At 42.4% G+C, this 27,526-nt stretch overlaps 1 protein-coding gene across 1 annotated transcript; it reads left to right on the top strand.

Annotated features, from left to right (window-relative positions):
• Positions 1 to 7,355: 7,355 nt before the first annotated feature.
• On the top strand, positions 7,356 to 27,045 carry opn5 (opsin 5; the record flags this gene model as incomplete). Its single annotated transcript, XM_079179902.1, has 6 exons — positions 7,356 to 7,479; positions 13,364 to 13,483; positions 23,890 to 24,060; positions 24,976 to 25,310; positions 25,451 to 25,695; positions 26,951 to 27,045. 6 exons carry the CDS (start codon positions 7,356 to 7,358, stop codon positions 27,015 to 27,017), a joined length of 1,062 nt encoding a protein of 353 aa, XP_079036028.1. The 3' UTR covers positions 27,018 to 27,045.
• Positions 27,046 to 27,526: the final 481 nt, after the last annotated feature.

The following is a 27,526-nucleotide window of genomic DNA, read 5'->3' on the forward strand; positions in this document are numbered from 1 at the left end:
GCCGTTTTGAAGCCTCAAGTTTGACGAGTTCGCCGTCGCCATCTTGGATTACGGCCATCGCCATCAGCTACGTTACCAGCTAACGTTGTATTACGTCTAACATTATTGTCAGACAAGCCAACGTTTTAGGACAAGCTAGCGTTATTGAAAAAATGCTTAAAAGGCAGCATACAGCCTTACCTTTAATGCTCCAGGACAACAATATTTGTAATCATCTCATACCTTGTCATATATTTAGAGCCATGTTCTAATGTCTTGGATCACAGCATTGGTACATGACACTGGGAGTCATTAGCACTGCCATTTGTTCTGCGTAGTCCAGCAAAATTGCCACCCACGCACACAGCACAAGTGTAGGTTTTGCAAAGGTTTGAAAGTATCCATACCATTTATATACCTTCAAAAGTATAAGTCCAGTTAGTAACAGAACTTGCAAAATGCCCTCTGACAATCAGGGGTTCCGTGCTGTGTGCAGTACTTCCAAAACAGAGCTCAGTAGTGCAACTGACCCAAAAGTTTCTTTTAATTAAATCAGCAACAAAAAGACTTGACCTGAACTGACCTGTAATTAAATCCAAGCTGTAGTGGGATGCACATATATTATCTAAATATAGCATATAAATGAATGAGTTCATAATTATAATTGTTTAATATAGAACATTTTATTTCAACATATCTTTTTTCAGAAGTCGGTTCTTATTTCTTATGGCATTTTCCCAAATGACACTTTTATTTTGTGTCACTTTCTAATTCATAATGTCTCTTGTCATGACAATGGTGTTGTCTCCGCCCTCTCACCTTTCGGCCAGTCACATGCCTCCTGCCTCTTAAGCAAGCGAATGCAACAACAACTACCAGATTTAGCCAGCTAGCTCTTGTTACCTAGAGAAACAACAATGTTAAAGTTCTACTGAGTCAATTATCCATCTGCTGCAGTAAATACAAGCAGTAGCTGAAACCAACATCTCATGTGAAAGTGCCTTAAACGTGCATATTTTCTAATTGACTCTTCTGGTTGCTAAAATAAATCCAGTTGTATAGAAGTCTATGAGAAAATGACTCTACTTCTCTCTTGATTTATTACCTCAGTAAACATTGTAAACATGACTTTATGGTCTCAATCAGTAGTTTCAAGTCTTCTTCAAAACAGCATGATGCTCATTTAGTAAATGATGGTCCATTTAGAGTCAAACAGACCATAAAGCAGGGGATGCTTTTGGGCGTGGCTACTTTGTGATTGACTGGTCACTACCATCTCGTTGTCTGGTCTGGGAGTCCGTGAATGTTTCTTACAACTTGTAGGAGCCAGGTATGGCCCACGTCATTTATACCTTTTTTTTGGTCACTTCCGGTAATTAAGTCACGTGGTGTTGGGGAAGCCATATCAGCTGTTCAGGGGTTTAGTTGCAGGATTGGAAGGAGAGGGGGTGAGAGAGGGAGCCTTATTTTTTGTTGACCGCTAATTCACGCTACCTCACAAATATTATGCACTATTGTCATTGTTTGACTAATCAATGTATTCCAGAGTCAACGTTTGTTGTTTACAATAAACATGCAAAGCTCAACTACTGGATCAGAAAATCATTTACAGCCAGCGCGTCCGCAAGTTTAAATCTCCCCTACTTAGCCTCTCGGTGACTATCTGAAAGTTGCTGTTAGTCACCTACATTTGTCAACAAAAATTTCTCATTCTAAGTACAACGAAGCCTACGGAGCCACACTACTCTTGGCGTTGATGAGCCAGACGCGGAGGATTGCGATTGCCTTGTTGAGCCTTCACGTTGCTCCCGACAGCGGCCGGCCGTCGGACAAGATCGCGAGCCGAACGGCGGTATGTAACCTGTGTTTCTACTGTGTGTGGCTTGTTTAGGAACACCGTTTGAATCGGTTACTGCCGCACGTCGAAGTGGTGTGTTGTCGTCCTTTCGGCGTGCGTTTGCCGCTGCGTGGATTTACGTGCATTGTGTTTGGAGCCTTGAAACCAACGTTAATATGGCGCCGTCATTCCAGTGTTACAGCTGTTGAGGTTGCTGGCTTTTAGTCGAATTTCTACTGTGACGGTCATTTCCTTGTTCGTTTGAAATGAGTGCCTCAAGGACTGGTTCGATGGTTGGCACACCGGAAACAGAGAAACGGACAAGATCTCTAACTGAAAAGGCTCTGGCAAGCAAAATAGAGACAATACAGAAGAAACGTAAAAAGGAAATTAACAGAATAAAAGGCCAGATACAGTCTCTCAAGGAGCTCATGAGAGATGATGAAAATGCTAAACAAGTTAAATCACAACTTGATGTTTCGATGCAATCCTTTGAAAATGTCACAGCATTGCACACATCTCTGACGCCTTTAATTCCATCGGATGAACAAGAAAAACAAAGTGTATGGTTCACAAGCATCAACAAATACAACCAAGGATTTATTGAGGATGTCAAAGTGTGGCTTACAAAGACCAGCAAACATCCAAGCAAGCCTCTATCAGAGCTACCTCATGACACGGAATGGCCGCAGGAAACTCTGCCAGGGAAAGAAAATGGAGCTCACAACAAATCCCTATCTGGTCAACATGATATTCAGGATGAAATATTGCCATGTGACAGTATTTCGAACCACAGCAGCAGGAAACACACTTCAAAATCAAATGTTTCCACAACATCATCTGCAGGTCTCATAGCAGAGGCAGAAATGGCCGCTTTGCTTGCCCGTCAAGGGTTGCTTAATGAAAGGCATGCTCTCGAGGAACAGGAGGAGCAAATACGAAAACGCAAAGAACATCTACAGCTTGAAGCAGACATTGCTGCATCCGTGGCGAAAATCAATGTTTTAAGAGCCTCTGGATCTGGTGTGTGGAGCGCTGCTTCCCGGAGAACAAACGGCATGGAATCCTATTTTGAAAAACAGGTAAAAACTGAAGTGCTTAATATTGACGCAGAGACTTTCATACCACATACTACTGAAAGGACTGGAAAAGGAGAACCAGCAATTGGAAATGCTGAATCGCATTTGGGAGCGACAAGACCAAGACAAAAGGAAGCAGTTGACGCCGTACATCTCCACCAGGAGGCACCAGAGCTCATAAGACAGAGCACATATCCAATCACCACAGCTCATCCAGTATCTTATCGTAAAGATGTCCATACACCCTCTTTCATGAACAGCAGTAATAATCCAAACCAGTTATTTTCTATAATGGAAAAACAAAATGAAATAACCGCAATGCTGGTGCATCAACATTGTTTGTCATCGCTGCCTAAACGAGACATCCAAACATTTGATGGAGATCCTCTGCAGTATCATGCCTTCATGCGAACTTTTGAGCAAATAATTGAGGGAAGGACTGACGATGCTGAAGATTGCTTGCACTTCCTGGAACAGTACACCAGGGGACAACCAAAGGAGCTAGTCAGAAGCTGTCAACACATGACTGATGGCACTGGATATGCAAAGGCAAAAACTTTACTGCATGAACACTTTGGAAACGAGTTTATGATAGCATCTGCCTATTTGGACAAGGTCTCTTCATGGCAAACAATTATGTCAGAGGACGGAAAGGCTTTACAGGCATACGGTCTGTTTTTGCGAGGATGTTGCAACGCCATGGAGGAGGTTCACAGTCTGTGCGAATTAAACACACCTGCTAATATGCTCACTGTGATAAGAAGATTGCCCTACAAGCTCAGAGACAAATGGAGAACGGTGGCATGTGACATACAGGAAAGGCATAGCCGAAGAGCTATGTTTGTTGATATTGTGGGTTTTATTGAGCGTCAAGTGAAGATTCTAACAGATCCTGTATTTGGAAACATACAAGATGTTCCAAAGTTACTGGCGCACAAAGAAGACGACCGAGCAAAACCTTCACCACTCTCAAGGGCTAAAGGAAGTAGCTTTGCCACTCTAGTTGAAGAAAGGACCATACTGGAAAACATAGTGGTAGATGGACACTCATCTGAAAGAACTTGTCCGTACTGTAAGGGTGGACACATGCTGGAGTTGTGCGCTCTATTGGAGAAGAGGGCACATAGTGAGAAGATTGATTTCCTGAAAACTAACGGTGTTTGTTTTGGCTGCTTGTGTACTGGGCACATCAGCAAGGACTGCAGGAAACATCTGACTTGTGAAACATGTGGTTTAAGACACCCTAGTATGCTTCACATCCATCCTGAGGAAAGAGGAGCATGTTCGGAGAAAGGCATGAGCAACTTCGAGTGTACAGTGGACAGTTCTTTGGTTGCAGTGCAAACCAGTGGTCTCACTGGGGCCGGTGAACAGAGCTGTAAGCTAGCTATCGTACCAGTAAAGGTCAAATCTACGAAAGGTCAAAGGACAGTGGAAACCTATGCCTTCTTAGACCAAGGGAGTTCTGCATCCTTCTGCACATTGGGTCTGATGAATAAACTGAATGTCTCTGGGAGAAAAACAAAGATTCTTTTGCGCACCATGGGCCAAGAGAAAATTGTGGACAGTTATATTGTGTCAGACCTGGAAGTGGCTGGACTGGATAGTGGGTTGTACTGTGAAATGCCAGACATCTTTACTCAACTTAAAATGCCTGTGGACAGGAGTAACATCCCACGACAGCAAAACCTGCATAAATGGCCTCATTTGAAACACATCTACCTGCCCGAAATAGACGCAGATGTGGAGCTCTTGATAGGCATGAATGTGCCCAGAGCTTTAGAACCTCTCGAAGTCATCCGGAGCGTGGATGAAGGGCCATATGCCATCAAGACAATGCTTGGTTGGACAGTGAACGGACCACTTGGTGGAGAATGTTGTGATGAAGCTGTGTGTCATCCGGCGGTGACTATCAACAGGATTTCTGCTGTAACTCTCGATGAACTCTGGAAACAGCAATTTAAAAACGACTTCCCTGAATGCAGTCAAGATGAACAGACAGGGTCGTCGAGGGAAGACTCTAAGTTCTTGGAAATGGCCAACAAGACTGTGAAACTTGTGGACGGCCACTACAGCATCGCTTTACCTTTAAGGAACAGAGAGATGAACATGCCCAACAACCGTAGGATTGCAGAACATCGTGGCCTTAACTTAAAGAGGAGGCGAATTAGGGACGCATCATTCCACAAAGAATACATCTCCTTCATGAACGACCTTATATCCAGTGGATATACAGAGAGCGTCCCAGCCTCAGACCTGGAACGCAGTGACGGAAAGGCTTGGTACATTTCACACCACGGGATATACCATCCCAAGAAAGGAAAGATTCGAGTTGCCTTTGACGGTGGAGCATCATTTCAAGGGTTGAGTAAGAGTACGACAACTCCGGATCAAGACCTCGACCAGCTGCGTATGCAGGCCTGTAACCAGGATCTGCCTTCTTCAGGAGTCGGTTGATTTCTGATTACTCTACTTTAACTGATTTGACTCGACTCAAGAGTGATGGTAAAGATCACTCTCAACGCTAGGCTAAGTGCTAGTAACCTCTGGCCTAGAGAAGAAAGAAGACCTTTTTATTGTTCGCTTTTTCCATGGACTATGTATATCATACATTTTGAAATGTGTATTCTCTTGCACATATAATGCATTTTTGTAATTATTACTACACAGAGATGTAATAATTAGGGGCCGGAATGTAGGAGCCAGGTATGGCCCACGTCATTTATACCTTTTTTTTGGTCACTTCCGGTAATTAAGTCACGTGGTGTTGGGGAAGCCATATCAGCTGTTCAGGGGTTTAGTTGCAGGATTGGAAGGAGAGGGGGTGAGAGAGGGAGCCTTATTTTTTGTTGACCGCTAATTCACGCTACTTCACGCTACCTCACAAATATTATGCACTATTGTCATTGTTTGACTAATCAATGTATTCCAGAGTCAACGTTTGTTGTTTACAATAAACATGCAAAGCTCAACTACTGGATCAGAAAATCATTTACAGCCAGCGCGTTCGCAAGTTTAAATCTCCCCTACTTAGCCTCTCGGTGACTATCTGAAAGTTGCTGTTAGTCACCTACACAACTTAAAACCTTTTGCAATGTGTTTCAGTTCTTAAAAGTTCAATGTAAAATTTTGGTCACCAAAATATCGGTTGTAGCTGTTTTCTTATCCCCACTATTTTATTTCACTTTTTTTTGCAAAAAACAAGATGACAACGGCCGAAATGCCGAACTCAAGGCTTCAAAACCAATGGGGGACATCACGGTGACTATGTCCACTTTACAGTCCATGGCCAACATTCACAATACCAGGACCCTGAAACTGAAGTAGTTAAATGGAATTCAGCCATCATAAATTTTAAGATTATATCCTACTGTGACATGTCAAAATGTCGTGTGAAAAACAACCTATGATAAGTTCCTTTGTGGTATTCTTGAACCAGCATAACTGACACTGACCTAACCCTGAGAACATGTCCTCACCATCGACTGTCGATACAGGTGGACGATGCGTCCTTCCACTGTACTAAAGTGAAGCCAAAATACAGGAGCTAATATCTTGCTCGATTGAGGTTATACCCATACACCCTGTGGAACCAATCACGAGCCACAGCTTGGTGGCAAGAGAGAAAAACAGTGTAATTGATGTGTACTTTGATTTACTTTAGTTTGGCCTTATCCCATCGGCTAACATGGTTTCTTTTACTTTTTTGCAGCCAGCCACCAGGGGGCGATCTAGAATTTTTGGCTTCACTTTCACTTTGCCCTGGATTGAATGTTATTTTTTTTTCATTGATTGAGATTTTCAAATGGAGCTTTGAATGTTTGTTGTCATATCTAATGTCTTCATCATCCTAAAGAAATCTATGATGTTGTGTTATTGCGGCCGTTTACTTGTAATTTATGGTGGAAAGTTTCAGGGGGATGTGCAGCACGGGTCACCCCTGAAATCTAATTGGCCACCCCATTATCCTCAACTATGATTGACTATCTGCCAACCTGACCTTTACACTGTGACGGTATTATTAAATGTTCTTTGTTTTCATTTCTATTTAGCCAAAGCCTACTTCTGGAGGTGCAATTTCTTTTTGAGGAACAACAGAAAGTACGGAAGATTTATGTTACATTTGTATGGTCCCACTCTGTTGTGTTGTGATTGGGAAGTCTATGTATCTTTTTAAATTACAATATTAAACACATAAATGTCAGAAACCACAAGATAAGAGTTATGTGTCGTGGGGACAGAAATGGTAAATAAATGCCATTCCAATGTGTGTGTTTGTGTGTGTGTGTGTGTATGTGTGTGTGCAAGCACACGTACATCAGTGTCCCACTTTGGAAACCCCAATCAAAAAGAGTTTGGAAACTGATACCTGTGTATGTGTGTATGAAAGGTTTTTATATTTGAGGAAGCAGCCCCATTGTCTCACTCTTTTCCTCCAATTCACAGGACATCCCCCACTGATGGAGAACGAGACGTGGCTGCACCCTTCATACATCCCCCATTATCTCCTCCATGGTGACCCTTTCGCTTCGAAACTGTCGAGAGAGGCGGATATCATTGCCGCCTTTTACATCTGCATCATAGGTCAGTCTGATTGCAAAGATTGCTTTTCTCTTGATAAATGTTTTTATTTCACTAAAAGTGACGTTGAGTGTTGTTACAATCAGGCTTAACGATCATGTGTTGGAACATGAACATCTCACTGTGAGGCAATAAGGATAAAGGTAAGATGAAAAGAACATTCTGAGACGTGCAATAACTGTTTGAAGTAGCTATTTGCTCTTTGAAATCTATAATATCATCAGGCCATTGAGAAGCAGTTCAATGTTTCATTTCAGGGCTTGGCATTCGAGCAATCTTTAGTGATCTTACTTGTACAAAATGGAAAATCTAGATCTATTAGAAAATGAATACAATTAACAAGGATTTGGAAAATTTGACACAACGGCAAAAATAAGATTCAGTTTCGGTTCTAATTTTATTTTGGATGGTGATATATATACAATACGTACAGTTGCATAGCACTATTATCTGCAGCATTACTTTTAGTTAATTTGTGCAGACAAATTATGCATTCCATAGCAGAAATTAAGTTATTTAAGAGCACATTTTAGTAATAACAGCAAATCAAATTAATGACAATTCCCGGCAAAAAAATCCTTCTGGAGGTGGCCTCAGGTCTGCAGGAGTTCTAAGGGGGTTGAGACCACACAGTATAAGTTCAGAACGGAAAGTTGCCTCATTCCCTTTTCATGGGGAAGAATGGGGAAGAACGCATTATATTTGTAAATGCAGTTAGAGGAGATTCATTGGAAATTGCGTTTTCTCTGACTCAGCTTTATTTCACCTCATGTGTTTTGTTTTCCTGCTATTTTCTTGCCTAGAGACAGTTGAAAAAACTAGACATACAGATAAATATAACAATGTCTCAGCCTCTGTCATAAAAAAAGCATATGGCTAAGAATAACAGAATCATGACGAATAAACACCACGTAAAATGCTAAAATACTGGCCTGTGACTATTTTGCGTCAGAAGTTGCAGCACTTTGTCAATAAAAGATTTAAATAGATTTGCACAGGCCGAGGAGCAACTACCAGGATCCTATTCATCCAGAGCAGCGTCTGGCAGTCCGGCTGAGCTATGCTGATAACTCAAACAAATGAAACACTGCTGAGCAGATGTCCAGGTGGCCGGGGTGGAGGCGAGAAGGACAAGCAGCAGTAACAGGACAAGTGAAACAAAGTGGATGATATCAGGAGATTCATGTCATGGATGTCTCTCGAGGATCCGCTGTTTATTACCACAGTTAAAAACCACAGAGAGAATTTATTTTCCTGATGCAGTGCATCATATGAGTGCATGGCTATTTGGAGGCACAGTGTGCCCATTGTGCTATTCAGTGATTTATTTCACCATTTTATTTCAAGTACCCTCATAAATAATGTGAATGAATCAGGTTTATTCAGTGGTGGAAAAACAAAGATGACGTACAATGACGTACCCAGATCAAGTGTGAATGGAAATCAGCTGAGAGGGCAGTGGATTTATGAGTGAAAGCTAGATCGTTAACCCCGGGCCAATATTAACTTTATTTTTGATAGAAAAACTGGGATGTGAGAAAATGAGAAGTGAAGTATTTTTCCCCATCTGTTGCTGAGCTGCTCAGTGGTCAGATTGTCGTATTGATAGTGCTGTTGTACGGAAGCTGTACTCCGCTCTCTCAAACTCCCAAAACTCTCTCTTCCACACATTCTGTCCCTATCCGCCGCAACCTTCCCTCCCTGTTCTGCTCCTCTTTTGCTTTATCTGCTTTCCCCACGGACACCACCTGTCTATATCTACCTCTTCTTCTCCCACTCTTCCTTACAGACCTCTCTCCGTTCTTCCTTTTCTTTTATTAAACACTCGAACGTGCTGTCTTCTATCAACTTTCTGTATATCTCCAGAACAACCTTTTTTACCCCCACCAGTCTGGTTTCAAGACCGAGCTGCTCTTCCTTCCAGAAAGGGCATCTCCGTGGTGCCCCTGACTCAGACTGCAAAGAATCTCGGTGTGACACTGGGTGACCCGCTGTCTTTCGATGTCAACATGACCCACACCAACCCGCTATTGCAGATTCTTTCTTCACAACTTCAAGCGCAAACGTAGTTTCCTCACCTAGGAGGCGGTGCAGGTTCTGGTTCAGGCTCTTGTCCTCTACTGCAACTCCTTCTTGACTGGTGTACCAGCATGTGCCATCCGACTTCTGCAGCTCATCCAGAATGCAGCAGCCTTGCTGGTCTTCGACCTACCCAACTTCCTCCGCACTACCTTGCTCCTCCGCAACCTGCACTGGCTCCCAGTGGCTACTCCGATCCGATTCAAGACACTGGTACTTGCCTATTGTGCCGTGAAGGCAGGCCCATCCTACATTCAGGACATGGTCAAACCATACACTCCCACAATGGTAGAGTGAATTCCTCAGGAACATCAGGACAGCATAAACTCTACACATCTTCTGTCGCAAACTGAAATCTCACTTTGGCCCAAAGACTAAGAAAAATAAATGAAAGAAAACTTTCTCTATCTGCTTTTGCCTCTAGATGAAGCACTCGAAGTCGATCAGCAGATATGATGAAGTTTACTTGGATGAGTTTTGCCCTCTCTGGGTTGTACCTACATGGTTGAATACACTTATTGTAAGTCACGTTAGATAAAAGCTTCAGCTAAATATTTGTAGTGCAATGTTACGGAGCCTGGGAGTGGCCATAAAGTGAAATGAATATGTATTAGTACAATACAATTAAGCTTTATTGTCTGAAAGTATGAAAATGTATCTTTGGCTTTAGCGAGGCCCGGATAGGCAGCTTCACCTAGTGGGTCTGATTTCTCATCAGCCTACTAGACAATCTTACATGTTTCTCATTGAGCATGCATTTGTTGGTAAAAGAGAGAGAATGGCACAGGGGTACAGACACAACCATTTCATTAAATCACTCCCACATTTTGATTAATTTGTGCACATGCGTGGTACAAAATGTAACCAGCATGAACAATTTTGAACCCGAATAATATCTATCACATCATGTTGCTCATCACAGCCACACATCCACCTGTTGGCTTTTTATGAATAGAAATGTAAAACATTTTGGCCTACCACGTTATTTGAAGGGTGAAAGACTGAGGGAGTAATAAAGCCTAAGCAGAGCGGCAAGCTTTGAGAGATTCACAATTGTTCTCCGACATGCCTGTTGATGGGCAGAAGAAACTGTGCAGTTTCATCAAAAAAACACATTTGATGTGCACATCTGATGCTGGTTGCACAAAATGGAACCCATTTTACAGTTATTGGCTGAACTGTCAATCAAACTCTTGCCAAAGCCAGTTCGTAGAGTGTAAACATCTTTCAGGCCCCCAGTGTCGTTCTTTATTCTTCTTTCAATGAAGAAATACTCTCCGGTTGTGAAAGAACTGATGCTAATGCAGCATCTACGCTAACCTCTTCAGGAGCCCACACAAGGAGCACAAACGCATTGCCTGAAGCCGAAGAAAATGGATTTTCGTGTGATCGGGCAACCCTGCGATTTTCGCCCCATCTTGTGTCACAAGAATCCAGTTCCTGTACAAGGCAAGCATGCAGCTGCTGGAAGCCAGGTTTATCAGAGTGGCAGTACATTTCTAGGAAATTCGATTGTTGGGGTTGAAACAAACAAAAAAAGAGCTTCAAGACGGTAAAAGGTAGAGTTCTCTGTGAGTTTGGTAATGCAAATAATCTCGTTGTCATTACAAATAACAATTAGATTTATAATTTGTACTTATAACCATGGTCTCCGTCCCAACTCTGCAAATACCAAAGTTTGGTCAGGACCCCTTGGCGTCTGATACCAATACTGATACCATACTTTCAACTAACTCTCAAAGTAAACCAACCCACGTCATTGATAGACTCTCAGCTACTGATGTGGTATAAAGGGCAAAGTACCGCCTTTCCGCCCCTGTCACTTCCAAAACTATCACTCAAGGGGAACTAGAGCGTCATAGTTTGAAGCCTAGAGTCGGTATTTGACGAGATGGGGGTGAGAATCTCTTGTTTCTTACCCTGTCACACTTAAGGGTTACACACTACAGTGTATATATATATATATATATATATAGTTGCGTGTTTTCTACCGAGTAGCATAAAGCATCTCGACTCACTGTATTTTCGAAGCACAATTTTACACTTCGGTTGTTCGAGGAGACGAGCCCCGCCACGGTTCACTGTGTCAGGCCGTTAGATGCTGCGAACGCAGAAGGGGGATGGGGTGAAGGGTTCATAAAACCATGATGTCATATTTATGTCCTTTTTCTTTCTCATTATGGCTAAATTACAGTATGTACTTCTACTTATTTACATGTATAACGTAGTACATAGTCCCCTGTTTAGTAAGGATTTGATGGCATGAATGTGTTGACTGCAAATGCGTGTTGACTGCCTGACGTGGATGTTCTAGCCTGAAGCTTCTACTTGTCATGTTTCATTTACACAATTTCTAGAGTCACAAAACAAGAATAGCTGTTCTACCGCCAGATTTTTTTTGCCTTTCAAAAAGAAATCATCTCGGGAAATGAAACATTTTGATACCGTTTGTTATATTACGTCTCAAAAAAGAGTCATTTTCTTCCCGTGGCTTTATTGAGACACGACTGTGCTGTGAATGGAAACACTGCGGTGCGCCACATTATACCTCCAGTCATCTTTGCCACCACATATGGCTGTCTTATTGATAGCTGTCCTCTGCTCCTCTCTTCCTCTGCTCCTCTCTTCCTCTGCTCCTCTGCCCGTAATTCACTCCAAAGACAATGCAAACAAGTTTGCTCAAATATTGGAGAGGACAATTCCCAACCGTACCAAGTGCAAACCTACGCCCTTGAGTCGTAGTGCAGTCGAGTTACTGGTAAAATGTCTCTTCTCGTGTGTGGCATTGTGTGGGATGGGTTCATGATATCGAGATCATGCACACACTTTCTCTCTGTCCTCTAAACCAACTGGCCCGTCTTTTATCTGTAAACGTGTTTTCTTTCATGTCTTTGATACCCCTGACTTCCTGTGTTGTCTGGTGTTCTCGCATATCTCCTTTATCTTATCAAACATATCAATACATGTTTGATCAAAGCGTTAACATGTGTGCAAGGATTTACAGCCTTCCTCTGTAACATCTCTTTATTGGGTGTCTGAAAGCTCATAGTAAGCTTCCACAGTGTGCCTTTTCAAGAAAATATGAATGAGCAGATGTAGAATACAATGAAATGCACCTGTGTCTGCAGGGTATACTGTGCTCTTTTTGTGTTGTAGTGGGTTTTTATTTAATCTGAGAATGTGCCTTGAGCTAAGCATGATGTACATTGTGATTGTGACATGACCATGCCGTTTTTGTTTTCATCCGAGCGTGAAGATTTGCTCTCAGGCGGTTAATGCTCTTTTGATTAAATGCATCCATAAGAGCCTGTACCTGCGTTGTTCATGCTCTTCTGTGGCATTACTTCTCTGCTAAATTGCATCGGCTTGTAACACATTATGTAATAACCACATTATGTAACATTTGGACAAAAAGATACAATTAGTTCAGTGGATTAGTATAAGCTACACAAACTACTACAAAACTAAGACATCTTATTTGGTTGGTTATTACATAATGCATGTATTGTTACATTCACATAAAAAACAAACATTGCAAAATGTAATCATATATTACAAAATTGGGGCAAATGTATTAACCATTGCTTTCAAGCTGTTTATCATTAAGTGAGGCAGATTATTTTGAAATGCTGGTGTTATTAGGTAATGATGTGAAAATGTATTACACTTTGACACGTTCACATAATGCGATGTTGTTACATAATGTGTTGTTGCTGTGCTTATTGTTATAGCTCCCACAACTATCAAATATGCATATGAATACAAAGTTAAGTTAATCTCTCTCTCTCTCTCTGTCTCTCTTTTACAGGAATCCTGTCTGCAACAGGGAACGGTTATGTCATTTATATGACCATCAAACGCAAGACCAAGTTGAAGCCTCCTGAGCTCATGACTGTTAATCTAGCCGTCTTCGACTTTGGCATATCAGGTACTGGCTTCTGTGTGTAGTTACTGTGGTACCAAAACAATGACGGAGACGTATAAGACCATTTGGCATTCAAAAAAAAGGTGTGGATTTTAAACTTATCTCATGAACGTACAATGGCGTCATTTTTTCTGGCGATTGGGTTACTTGGTCAACGAGCGGGGGGAAAACAACACAAGGGCCAGATTTTTGTCATTCATGTAATTGCTGTTCGAAATAATGAAGTTATTTAAAATCTTACAAAAGCTTTCCTATTGTAATCCTGCTAACCAACACAAACAACCACACCTGAAGCGAAAGACATTAAATATTTCTAATAAAATAACGATGATTTAGACCCGGCGTCCACTTTTTTCTATACTACTTTATCTGAAGAAAAAAAGCCCTTCAAGATAGGGCTCTGATGATGTTTTCCATCAGCTCTTTCAAATTCCTCAGGATTGAAAAATTCCTTTTCAATCCTCACTGGCCCAATGCAACACGCGTGAATATATTGTCAGTAAGAGTCAGTCAGCCCATTTGTTTCTCTTTCAGTCTCTCTTAATTTATTCGGTTACTCTCTGTATTTTCATATATTCATTTATTCATGCACTTGATGTCAGAGGAGTGAAGTGAATTCCATTCCCGTATTTCTTTCTACTCTTGATAAGAAATCTTTTAATTTGTTTTTGTTTTTTTCTATTTCCCGGAACCTAGTGAATATCTAGGATTGCATCTCAAAAGGTTGATTTCCCTGATTTAATTTGACCAACCCATAATACCAGCCTCAGGGTCAATTTAAATTTCATGTGTATTGACTTTCATTCTTATTGACTTCTTTTTTCCAGCGCACACTTTTGTCCTGAGAGGCACACTTTGATATTTATTCTCTCCCTTTGACTGAACACATTATGTAACGTAGTCTCTCACTTTTTTTCCGACTACATGATGAACAGGTTGTAGACATAAAGGTCACTGCAGTTGTCATAGTGAATACTGTGAATAAAGTTGCATCTTTTTCACACCTGTATGTGACTTTATGGGAGTGCAACACGAAACAGCTGGAGTGTCCCTCGGAAAAGAGAACGCCCAGAGGAGGCTGAGCCAAAATGTAGGATTTGTGATCACAACTCAATAGTATACAATTTAAACAATGCTAAGAGTTTACAGCCATTGCTAATAGCTTTGTGAAGCTTCACACAGCGGTGCTTTGAGCTAAACGCTAAAGTCAGCTTGTCAACATGCTCACAATGGCGGCGCTAACATGCTGATATTTAGCGTGGTTCGCCATGTTTGTTTAGCGTGTTGGCACGCTAAAATAACTTATTAACACACTGTGGGGCTGAGATTGAGTTCATTAGTTCATAAATCAAAGAGTTGGACTAATGTGACTAAATGTGACTTGCAGATGGCGCCGGATGATAATTTAGGACAGGGGTGGCCAACCCGCGGCTCGCGAGCCGCATGCGGCTCTTTGCCCGGTTTCATGCGGCTCTTACGTTCATATCGAAGTTTGTATTTGTGTTTTTTTAATGTTCGTGTTCGCTTCGCTTGAGTTAAATACGGTATTTTCGTCAAACGCGCATGTGCGGCCACAGATTACGTTCCTCGTCGACCCATTTAACGCCGAGACGGACTGTTTGAAAGCCCCGCTAGTCACAGATGAGGATGCGGCTGAGTTGGAAATGATCGATCTTTGTGAGGAGGACCAACTCAAACCTGCTTTAAGGGACGGGACCATTGAGTTCTGGAAAAGTGTGCCAATGAAAAAATACCCCAATGTCAAACGGGCTGCGCTTAAGATACTGTCAATGTTTGGGTCAACATACGTCTGCGAGTCTGTGTTTTCTACCCTGAAACACGTGAAATCAAAGCATCGATCTGTTCTGACTGACACCCATGTGAAAGAATTGCTTCGAGTGGCAACAACGGAATACAAGCCAGATTTGAAGAGGATTGTTCAAGGCAAGGAATGCCAGAAGTCCCACGAAGTAACATGCATAGTAAAAGAAAAACACTATTGTAAATTATTATATTTTTGTTTGTGGACTTAGTTGAACTGAGAGTTTGTCTGTGTGAGACAGTGTACACCAGGGGTCCCCAAACTTTCTCCTGTGAGGGCCACATCACTGAACATATCGTTTGACCTAGGGCCCGATCATGGGGGGGGGGGGGGGTGCTACTCGCGTGCCACTCGCAGGTGAGCGACCGTTGCATCGTGCACGCGGATCGGGGCGGAACACCGCCGTGCGCGATACAAGCTCCCGTCTCTTCTACTTCTTCTACTCTTCTACTTCTACAGGGTGCGCGCATGACAGCTCTCATCTCGTTCGCCCCCTGGTGGTTGGCTGATTAAAATTCGATTAATTGTGCAGACTGAAAAAAAAACATAATGCGTCTCTGGTATTGTTCAGGGGGCCGGACCAAATGTGGAGGCGGGCCGCATCCGGCCCGCGGGCCGTAGTTTGGGGACCCCTGGTGTACACAATGTTCATTGTTGAAAATGACTGGCCTGTGGTCTTAGGAGTCAATTTCTGTCATTATCATATTGGTGTGTGACATTTACAATAAATCTGGCTGAGCAAAGGTATGTGTGTGTGTGAGGAAGGGATAGGGTGATGTTCATGTGTGCCCATGTGTATGATGTGGCTCTTTGCGGTAACACAGTAAAAAATGTGGCTCTTGGTCTCTGACTGGTTGGCCACCCCTGATTTAGGAGCTTATCAAGGCTAATATATGTCAAATTCATAATTTATTTATTTATTATGTCAAATTTCATGGAAATGTATCCAGAAGTTATTGCTCACTCTCTTTCTTTCAAAAACACATTGACAATGGACCCTCTAAATAAAACATGGTCATGCGTGGGAGGAAGGATTTGCCGCCCCTCTATTTTTCAGGAAAAACAATGTTGGATAATGTTTTAATACGCGTGTTAACAAGCAAACATTTTGTATAGAATCTTTCATTCATGAGCCGTAACTGCAAGGGCAGCCACAAATCAACCGGTAGACGGAATGGAAACGACAGTGTGCTGACATAAATCATATGGTTTCTCTCAAATCGTCTTAGCAGATGAGGCAGACCTTTTCTTTTCATAAACACTGCAGTAAACCAACAGTTACTAGAGAGGCCACAACAGCTGACCCCTGATGCTAACATCGGTGAACCTTTATTCAATGTTTGCTGTAGCTTGTCCATCCATCCATCCATTTTCCTCCGCTTATCCGGGGTCGGGTCGAGGTGGCAGCAGGCCAAGCAGGCTGACCCAGACTTCCCTCTCGCCTGCAACATTTTCCAGCTCATACTGGGGGATCCCGAGGCGTTCCCAGGCCAGCTGGGAGATAGAATCCCTCCAGCGTCTTCTGGGTCTTCCCTGGGGTCTCCTCCCAGTTGGACGTGCCTGGAAAACCTCCAGTGGGAGGCGTCCAGGAGGCATCCTGATTAGATGCCCGAACCACCTCAGCTGACTCCTTTCGATGCGAAGGAGTAGCGGCTCGACTCCAAGTTCCCTCCTGATGTCCGAGCTCCTTACCCTATCTCTAAGGCTGAGCCCGGCCACCCTACGGAGGAAACTCATTTCGGCCGCTTGTACCCGCGACCTTGTCCTTTCGGTCACGACCCAGAGTTCGTGACCATAGGTGAGGGTAGGAACGTAGACCGACCAGTAAATTGAGAGCTTTGCCTTCCGGCTCAGCTCTCTCTTCTGTAGCTTGTTTCGAGAATAAATGAGTTCCATTGAGTTTAACGAAAAGCGGAGGTCAACTAATGAGACATTTTGTTCTTTGGGCTTTTTCCAATACAATGCGAGCGCAGCTGCAGTAACCATGAGACGCGGATGATTTGAGGTCGATCAAGGTCAAGTGAGTTTCTGCATTCACTTGTTCCCTGTCAAGTAAAAACATGACAAAGACGAGCCCTCTGGGGCTTTCTTTTTTGTGGAATTGGGACACAGCAAAACAACGAAAGGTGCAAGCTGCCTATAAATCCACGTTATGACCCCGAGAGCATTTCTTCTGTAAATGTCTTTAAAGCATCAGTCCATTCGTTGATCTCTGACCCAACGTTGTATATCTGGTCCGTATGGAGTCTGGTGTTGGCGTGCACCAGTGTACAGTCAAGCCAACAGAGACCGTTTGTGTTCGGGAAGCGCGGTCCGGTTATCAGCCCATGTGTTTGCCCCGTGGCCACACGCAGCAGTCCTTGGCTCGAAGTAAGTGTTTTTAAACAAACCCTTGTGATGGCACGTTGAGAATAAGTAAAGAGTTTCATTCCAAAGTGGGTCACCACACCAGCTGTGTGCTGGCATCAAAGGTCGGAACATCTTGTCACGATGACCTGACTCAGCCAGAGCATTCTGGGGCGAGCTTTACCTTGAGGACTTGATTGGAAGCACAAAGGCAAATTTGACCACCCGCGATTTCATTTCATTCAATTCTATCCTTTCAAAGAAAGTTAAACAGCTTTAGAAATATAAAAGCAACTCTTTCATCCTTTGATTAATCAATCTGTATTTTTTTTGTAATACCGTCTTTACCCTGATGAACACACACACATTTTTGTTATAGCACACACACAAAGTTGAGGGAGATACAACACTCTATAAACTACCTCGCTTCCACACATTTATACTGTCTAAGGCAGAGGTATTCATTACAATTTCAACAAGGTAAAGTTAGAGACTTTCCTCATGCAAGGGTCATTCAAGAATAAATGCCATAACAGAAAGCTTTTGAAAAATGTGCATCTTAAAATAAAATACAGAAAAATGAATTGAACTGAATTGTCCTGCAGCTTTAAATTCAGTTCATTCAGGGTGAAGTGACGTCAACCAAAAAAACATATTATATTTATATATCTTCTTAAAAGATACATTAGTGTGCATGGACTTTATCTGTGGTTAATAAACCACTTGTTTCAGCTCGATTCTCTCTGGTAACATCATTGTAAGACAGTGAATTCATGTGTTAGGATTCTGATCATATTGGCTTCTTACATTGTTTATTATCTGTGACTTCATTTGGGATGTGAGTGGGTACGTTTGCTCAAAAGAGTTGTGCTTTGTCTCGTAGTGACGCTTCATGTTGTTTCTTTTAATAATCGTCACGGTCTCTGAACATGTGAGACATACTGGTTTTAAACTGCCGGGGGAAGAATGAACCTGTAACAGTCTGTCCATTCTTGGATAAAGGTTCTGGTCTCTCTGAACGTTTTTCTCTTTTTGGAGAACGTCGTGTGAAATAACTTCTCTCGCATAATATTCCTACTCTTCGTTCTCTTTCCTCGTCTCTCCCTCGTGTGTGTAAATCTCACTCGCGTAGGGAAACTCGGAATAGACATATGTGATTGGCTCAGCAGCATGACCTGAAGTGATTAAACAACGCATTGGTCGGTGTGTTTCCTGGACCGCTGAACGAGTGCCGTAAAGGCTGGAAAAGCTGCGCCGGTTAAAATAGAAGTGCTCCATTAAAAGTTAATAATTCTCATTTATCTATCGGTTTTAGGTCCAGGGTCCGGATACAGCGGCGTCTGGGTCCAGATCTGGACCGCGGTCCGCCTATTAGTGACCCCTGGTCTAAGGTTACGTACAGGCTACCAGCAGCCAACCGATCATTTTCACCGTCTATCTTTGCAGATCAACGTATTGAACTATTTACACTCTACAGCCTCTCCTGGCCTCTGCGTTCTGCTCTGTGTTCAGCAGCCCGCAGTTCAGACAGAGTTTGTGTCACTCATGGCTTCCCAGTTGCGCTGAGGAAATCAGAATTTCCTGTTTTGATGCGACATCACACTTACTTTTCCTGACGGAGGTGTTTCTCACACATCATGTGTTCAAGGACCAACGGAAGGTTGAAAATCCAATGAAAATATTTAACTTCTCAAATACCGTGATAGAATACCATCACGGCAAAAATAGTAAAAAATATAATGGTATAAACTCGAGGTCATATCGCCCACCCCGAATACACTGACTAATGCTTCACTGCAGCTGCTATCTGCAAGAAACACTGATGCATGATCTGCTATGTGGATGTTTGTGCCCAGTATATCATCTGTATGATGGCATTTGATCGATGTTGTATCTTAATGGCTACTCTTTCATTTCAACCATGTCTACTCACACAGGGGGATATCCCTTTGGATACTGGCGACTGTGATGGTCATCAATATGTGCATAGAACGCCATTGACATTGTGTCTTTCAGAGACAGACGCATGATAAAAGATGGGAACATGGACATCCGCATTCATGTGTACAAAATACATCGTTTGTAAGCCGTCAGGGGAATCTTAGGGAATTTCACAATTACATTTGGATTTTCGTAGTCATGGTTGGATTCGGAATCTATTCAAGACCATTTCTCTATTGAATAAATTGAGAGGGCGTCACTATTTTCAGGCCCTTCCACCACTGACATGCAATGTAAAACACAACTGTCTAACAGAACAGGAAGATACAGAGAAATGTGTGTGGGCGTATGCAGCTTCAACTGCATTCATATGGGCATTTTTCACAGTCCTCTGCTTGATAACGTTATTAAAGACATTTGTGAATTGATTCGGAATCGTAGGAGGATAAGACTTGCTTCTGTGAGGTCACACGACCTTTTTCAAGCCACCTACGACTAACTGTAGCTACTAAAGCATTTCCTGATAAATGATTGAAAGCTCGTTTCTCTTTTTCTATAAATGCTTTCATGTCTTCTTTTGTCTCTTTCTTTTATTCTCCTCGCACTTGTATGTAGTCAAATTCTTCATTGGCAAACATCATTTTCATAGCACTCTCCATCTTTGTAGTGTCTTTTTGCTGTAACAACAAGGCTCTCATATCAAAGAGGGCATATTTATTTTCAAATGGAAATGGAAATCTACTTTTATTGTGAGACACAGCACAAAGGGGAACTTAGCCCACGCCTTTGACCCATCCTGCTATTGGGAGCAGTGGACAGTCACGTTAGAGCGCCCGGGGAGCAGTTTGGGGGGGCCGGTGTGTTGCTCAAGGGCTTCCCGGCAGTGGAGTCAAACTTGCACCTCTCCAGCTACCAGTCCATGCTCCATGAAGTCCCCACAGACTGAGCTACTGCTCAAATATGTACTGTATATTTGTACAAGGAACCCTTATTCCTTTGACGTCTGCATATGGAGTGCTTGTTATTCTAAAGGCTGATCTTTTCGTGTGAGATGATGAGATGGTCTGCTTACACAGTCTCTTTGGACCAGCAGATGCTGGAGTCTGAGTCCAGCAGGAAAGCTTTGGAGTAACTGAGCAAAATGTCCTTCATCATTAATTCTTTCACATTTCATCTCTCAGCTTCTAGGTCCCATTGAGGTTTTCATAGCACATGGAAACCATTCCATGAATGGCACCCAGAACCTTGCCCATGCTGTACATTCATGTTATCTTAGAATTATTAACACATTGCCCTTTGTGAAAACACCACCATTTGCTCTCATTGCTGCAGCGCAATGGCAGCCTTTCTTTCATCAAGCTACTTCAACTACAGTTTTTTAAAAAGGTAACGAAATTTAAAAAAACCCGAAATATTATTAGAGTCATCATATACATATACACATGAAATGTAACCTCTGCATTTAACCCATCCCTAGCTTATTGGGAGCAGTGGGCTGCTGAGAAGCGCCCAGAGAGCAGTTAGGGGTTCAGTGTCTTGCTCAGGGACACTTCGGCACAGGACTTGTAGCAGTCTGTAACGTCTGTGTTCTTCAACCTGGACCCTATTTCCCCATATTTTTATGTTTAATTAAGTGACTAATGGGGACAACAATTGGTGAAATTGGGTCAACAATTGGTGAAATTGGGTCAACAATTGGTGAAATTGGGTCAACAATTGGTTAAATTGGTGTAAAGGTAAAGAAAAGAGGTTTTATTTCTCTTTAGGGTTCTTTCCATAATGTTGCCAGACACGTGAGGTTGACGAGAGATAACATTGCTGCCAGTTGAGCGGCTGCCGTCTGCAGCATTCATTTATAAAATGAATTATCTTAGGATTTTAAAAATGAGTAAAGATTTTTTTATTTTGATGTTATTCAACTCAAATTGTGTAGCCACATGTATTTTTTACCTTGCATAACACTTCATGTCATCCTCAGTGCTTTAATCCTCACTAATCCTCTCCTGGTTTCTGTTCTCACCTGTTCTCTCTCTAAGCCTTTTAGGAGGGCTTACAAGGACATGGAGGGCTCCTCCTGATCATCTTGAAAATTATAATATACTAAATTATATTAAAGCGTCTCAAACTGGCAATTGTATCTCAAATATATTTTGCAGTCTTTTTCAAGACCAAAACGCTGATAAGAATAAGTACAAGTTATATTGATAGTTGTAGCTGACAACAACCCCATCTCATCCGGAAGTGCACAGAACAAATCCTGAACAGACAGCCGGATCAAGAGTCAAATGCATTACCTTTATGAACAATCTCCATGATTGGAATTAGTTTTTTGCCCCGCGGAACCTAAAGATACATTCATTCAACTGATTGATTTTGCTGTGTGTTCGTCTAACACTTTGATCCGGGAGCAAGTTGTCCTGACATCTACTGGCCAGATCACCATGACATTTAGTATGAATATTCATAGTTCCCAAAGGATGTGTTGTGGTGACTGCTCTTAAGCACTACCACCAGGTAAATGTTCTCACTGGACCAACACTTGTGTCAGTTATGATTTCAAACTGATGACCCCTAGAGGATGGATCCTCATCTGGTTTGGAGACAAGTCACCTTTCCCCTTTAACAAAAACCTTCTGTTGACAAAATCTAGTCCTGTTGCAAAGGAACGCAGAATCTGTTTAAAGAGATTACAAAAAAAGGAACCATTCCTCTAACAAATCAATCTCAAGTGGCAGAGTGTATGTAAAAGAATTTTGGATTTGCTTTTTAAAAAGGGACATATTTTTTCCCTTAATTCAATCTAAGTACACCGTTCGCAGACAAGCTGTCTGGATGCTTTTTTCCCCATAATGTACCAGGCAGTGGTATTGAATACATGTAAAAGAAGACTCCTAGGAAATGGAGCACTAGGAAGTAAAGTATGGAGGAAGTTTACCCCAAGTTAGTCACTCCCCAAACAAACTGTGCACGCTTTTTGGGAGTGAGGGGGCTCCGATGCCAAATTTCAACTCTGTACATCTCCATTTACACAGTGGTCCTTCCCACATGAGCTGGAAGACAAATAACAATGGTAATCACCATTATAATCGCCTGATTTGTAGAGCTGAGAGCTTCCATGCTGTTATTGCCATTACTCAGAATCCGTGAATTTCAATTGGCCTCCGAACATGTGAGCGAGGCCAATTACATCGTGGAATGCCCCGCTGGGTATTCCACGATTCCAAGAATACATTTGGCTCATCACCTCATTGGCTCATTATTATGCAAACTTGCCTTGAGAGGTTTTTGATGTTTATCCCTTTTATGCCACTCGGGCTCAGGATGCCACATGGCCCTCGGCATGTCCAGCTTTCTAGGAAGAGGGTCCGCATCTGATACACACCACAACAATCAGGGAGTCACTTGGGTTCGCTGCAGTAAGGAGCTGAACACCTAAATCTTTGTTGTGTCGGAAGGGTATTCCCAAGGTAAAGTCCCATGAAAATACCACAGTTACCACAGCATTCCCACCTTAAGACAGGACTGTAACTGTCTGTGGAAGCTTTACTACAATAATCACTCGTATTTTCTTGTATTGCCTTGTGTTGGGGATGTTGTACCAAGAGCTGTCACATGTATTCCTGCTTGCCTTTGAATACACTGAGAAAGAGAGAAAAGGGCTTTTGTCAACTGCACTCGAACACACAGACCTCAGTTTGACTTTTTTGTCATCGTTGGTCACTGAGGTTGGCAGATTCAGGAAAAACGATTGTGCTTGTTGGTGATATGGGAGGAGTGGGAGGGGAGTCCCAATTGATGATGGATGGACTGCTATGAAGACTTGAGTATTAATGATTTACGAAATGGCTCAATCAATCTCGGATCAAAAACTGGAATGGTTGGTAAATATGGATTTATTTACGTTGTCTGACTTTGTCTCCAACGATTGAAAAAAATAGACAAGGTGGATTACTTAATTTGTAAAGACACAATTTTGCATCTGGCTTAAATTCTTTGTTGTAGTTCTGTAAGGGCTAGGCATAGTTACATTTAAGACAATAGTAAAAACCTAAAAATCTCATTAATTCTGAAGTAACAGTCTTGATCTGTGTTGTGGAAACAGTTGTGTAGCTGGTGAGTGGTAGTGAATAATCATTTAATCTTATCATCTAATTCTGATCTGTTCACTCTGTTTTTCTCCTTTCTCTGTCTTTCCCTTCCACTCTTTCTCCAACCCCATTTCCACCAACTCCCATCCTCTTTTCTAACCTTCCCATTCCTGTTTCACGCATGTCGTTCTTTTATCCCCCCCCCCCTTCAGTGACAGGAAAGCCCTTTTTCGTTGTATCTAGTTTTGCCCACCGCTGGTTGTTCGGCTGGGAGGGTTGTCGTTTCTACGGCTGGGCGGGCTTCTTCTTCGGTTGTGGGAGCCTCATCACTATGACCGTGGTCAGTCTGGACCGGTACCTCAAGATCTGCCATCTCAGATACGGTACGTCGGGATATCTTATTACAGGTTCGCCTAAACATTTGAATTCTATGTACACCCACCCTTTTTGATTTAAATACAAATTTGTATTTGTCACAACGTAGACCCAAACCCACGACTGGAATATTAATTCTTAGATATTGTGAAATTGTTATACTCCCTAATAAAATGATTTGTAATCACAAATTAGAATTAAATTAATCCTGGAACATCCTACAGCCCATGGGTGTCGCCTGAATCCCCTATGAGTGGCCCTGGACATGAATTGTGGGTTGCAAATGTTACGCTTATGTTAAACAGGAATGGCGTACAGTGAATTCATAGCTTTAACCACAAACATTTAGCGATTTAAAGCCGTCTGTTCCTTTACATTCAACATTTGGGAAGATCATAGTAAGCTAGCAGGGTGGGCTAAAGTGTTTCTACTCGGTAAGTGGAGGCAAGTTAGCTTAGCTTGCTAACATGAGCATTGATTACCAGCAGACCTTACTTTCCGTGCATATTATGTCAACGCCTGCTGAGAGCCTTTATCCAGGTCTTGCACATATTTTTCGTGCGTCCCACATTGTGTGACCATTGGTATTGAAATTACATTTTGCTAATTACAATCACTTAAAATACATTTTAATTTCAGTTTGACTTCAGTTTGAGTTTGCTGAAATAGTTTATAGTTCAGGGACACAACATGGTCATGCAGCTGCACTCAAGAAAGCAACAGAAAGCAGGCACACACAACTTAAACCAGGGTCAGTTTCCTTTAAAGTGCCTTTCAAAAATGTCAGAAATGGTTTGCACTTTGTCAACCAGCCTAATTGAAGCTGAGCAAACGCTGTTTTTAACAGATGTAATTTGAGTTTGCCAATTAAGTGTCTAACATCTCTCTCACCACTTGTCCATCGTCTTTTTCTTCTCTCTTAGGCACGTGGCTGAAACGCCACCACGCCTTTCTGTGCCTGGCCTTTGTGTGGGTGTATGCAGCTTTCTGGGCCACCATGCCCCTGGTCGGCTGGGGAAACTACGCCCCGGAGCCCTTCGGGACCTCCTGCACGTTGGATTGGTGGCTGGCACAGGCCTCCGTGTCCGGCCAGTGCTTCGTCATGGCCATCCTGTTCTTCTGTCTCGTCCTCCCCGCGGGCATCATCATCTTCTCCTATGTCATGATTATCTTCAAGGTCAAGTCGTCTGCAAAGGAGATTTCAAACTTTGACGCCCGCATCAAAAACTCCCACAACCTCGAGATGAAACTCACAAAGGTGGGTGAGAGGTTGGAGGGAAGGTACTGGTAAAGAAAAAGAGCTGGACAAAGAGAAAAGAAGACATTTTAGCATACTCATAGAGGAATTGTGCTAAGTACAAATAAGTGGTCTGATTATTGCTTTGTGTCCCCTCACAGGTGGCAATGCTGATCTGTGCAGGCTTCTTGATAGCCTGGATCCCTTATGCAGTGGTGTCAGTGGTGTCGGCATTTGGTGATCCAGACTCCGTGCCCATCCCTGTGTCTGTCATTCCCACGCTGCTGGCCAAATCCTCGGCCATGTACAACCCCATCATCTACCAGGTGCTGGACTTGAAGAATTCCTGCACGAAATCCTCCTGTTATAAGGGCCTGAAGAAACGTAGGCATTGTAGAAAGTCAAGGTAAATAGAGTGTGTTTTACTGTACAGTCTTTATTCCTGTGACACTGTTGGTAGTCACTGGCTCATTCACTAGTTGTGTGGCTACCAGCTGACTACCAGACATATTCATTCAAGTGTACATCGCAGCCAATATAACCTGAAACCTCATACTGTTTTTCTGCTAAAATTGGCTAAATTTACGCACAAACACACACAAGCTAAACATCTCAGCATCCTGCAGGTATTTTCCCCAGGAAATGGGAACAGATTTTGTGGAGAATTACGAGGAAACATTCAACCTTAATTGTTATGCTTTAGATCAGACACTTCATACACCAGTAAAAGAATTAACTTAAAGAACTAATGTTCTTTGTTTTGAGACCCAGATAGACCTGTTTTTGTCTTTTTGAGTGCTGTACATCTGAAAACTGGAAACCTAAGGATTAAGTAGAGAGGCAGATCAGCAGTGTGTGTCAAGTTATTCTAGTTATTATTAAGATGAAGTATAAAAGGGCTTAGAACATTATGATGGAAGTATATGACGGTCATTCTGTTGCTCACTTGTGTTTTATACGTTTTTTTGGTTGCTACCATTTGTTACACATATTTGGTGATAAATGTAACCATTTTTTACAACTCGAGAATAGATGAAAATAATCAGAAATCTCTCCAAAATAATGCATTAAGACACCAAGACCTTGAGGAACACCGTAGAAAGATCCATGCTGTGATTTGGTATCAAACACCTTCGACGTTTGGAGATTTCTTCAAGGATTACATTTTTCCGGCAATTGGACGGCGAGCACCTCTGTTGAGGAAACCCCCTTATTGTCAATTTACTTAGTCAAGCCATACATCCTCTGGAGGCCCTAGGTCTCTAGATTGTGGTTGTACAGTTTCATGAGGCTGGGATTATCCTAGAGGTCACAGCAGTTCACTTTATACAGTGAGGTCAAGTTTAAAAAATGGTCTTACTACAATTAAATGGCTATTATGGGGAATAACATGACCACACAGGAATACAATTGGGCTCATTTGAAACCCAATTTATGCAATTCCAAGAATGTCATAGAACCCATTTTCATTCACATATCTTGAGGTCAGAGGTCAATGGACCCCTCAGAAAATCTTCATATCACTTTTCCCTCGCCTAAATGTGTCTTTGCCCACATTTGGAATGTTATTCTGAGGCATCGGCAGCCTACAAAAACAGGATGTCGACACAGTTTGCATGGCTTTTTGTCTTACCGACGTTCTTGTTTCTATGTCCCTGCAGGTTCTACACCATCTCTGGCTCGTTAAAGGACAATACATCAGCCAAAGAAGCTCACATCGAGATGTGAGACAGACACTTTAGTCTGCGTGACCCTCTTACCTTTCCTACATCGGACGGTTTGCCGTGTCCCCTGCCCCTCTTGTGCCCTACACTCGCCCAATCACACACTGCCTGTCCCCCGCTATGATATCAACAACAGCTCACCTTTGTTTCCCAGTGGGTCCTGAGTCTCGCAGCTTGTTTTTACACCCACGCTGGATCCCCCTTGTGACATGGCTCCCACAGCTCCCCCCCACCCACACTTCTTTAGAAACACATCTTCCCCACAAGGTTGTGCTTAATCTGTGGAGTTGTGTTGTTTTTTCAGTGGTTACAACATACAGGTGGCGTGTTGTGTGAGCTTCTTGACTTTATTTTCAGTATTACAGACAACAATGTCTGTGAAAACACTCATGTTGCTGACTGACTTACTACAGCGTTGTTCTCATAATACGGCTCGACTGAGATGCGAAAAGGTTTCCAACCAAAGTCGAGTCACATCTAAAGCTATAACCTTTCGTGAATCTAATTCTTACA

Source organism: Pholis gunnellus, assembly GCF_910591455.1.
Source record: "Pholis gunnellus genome assembly, chromosome: 19".
Taxonomy (NCBI): domain Eukaryota; kingdom Metazoa; phylum Chordata; class Actinopteri; order Perciformes; family Pholidae; genus Pholis; species Pholis gunnellus.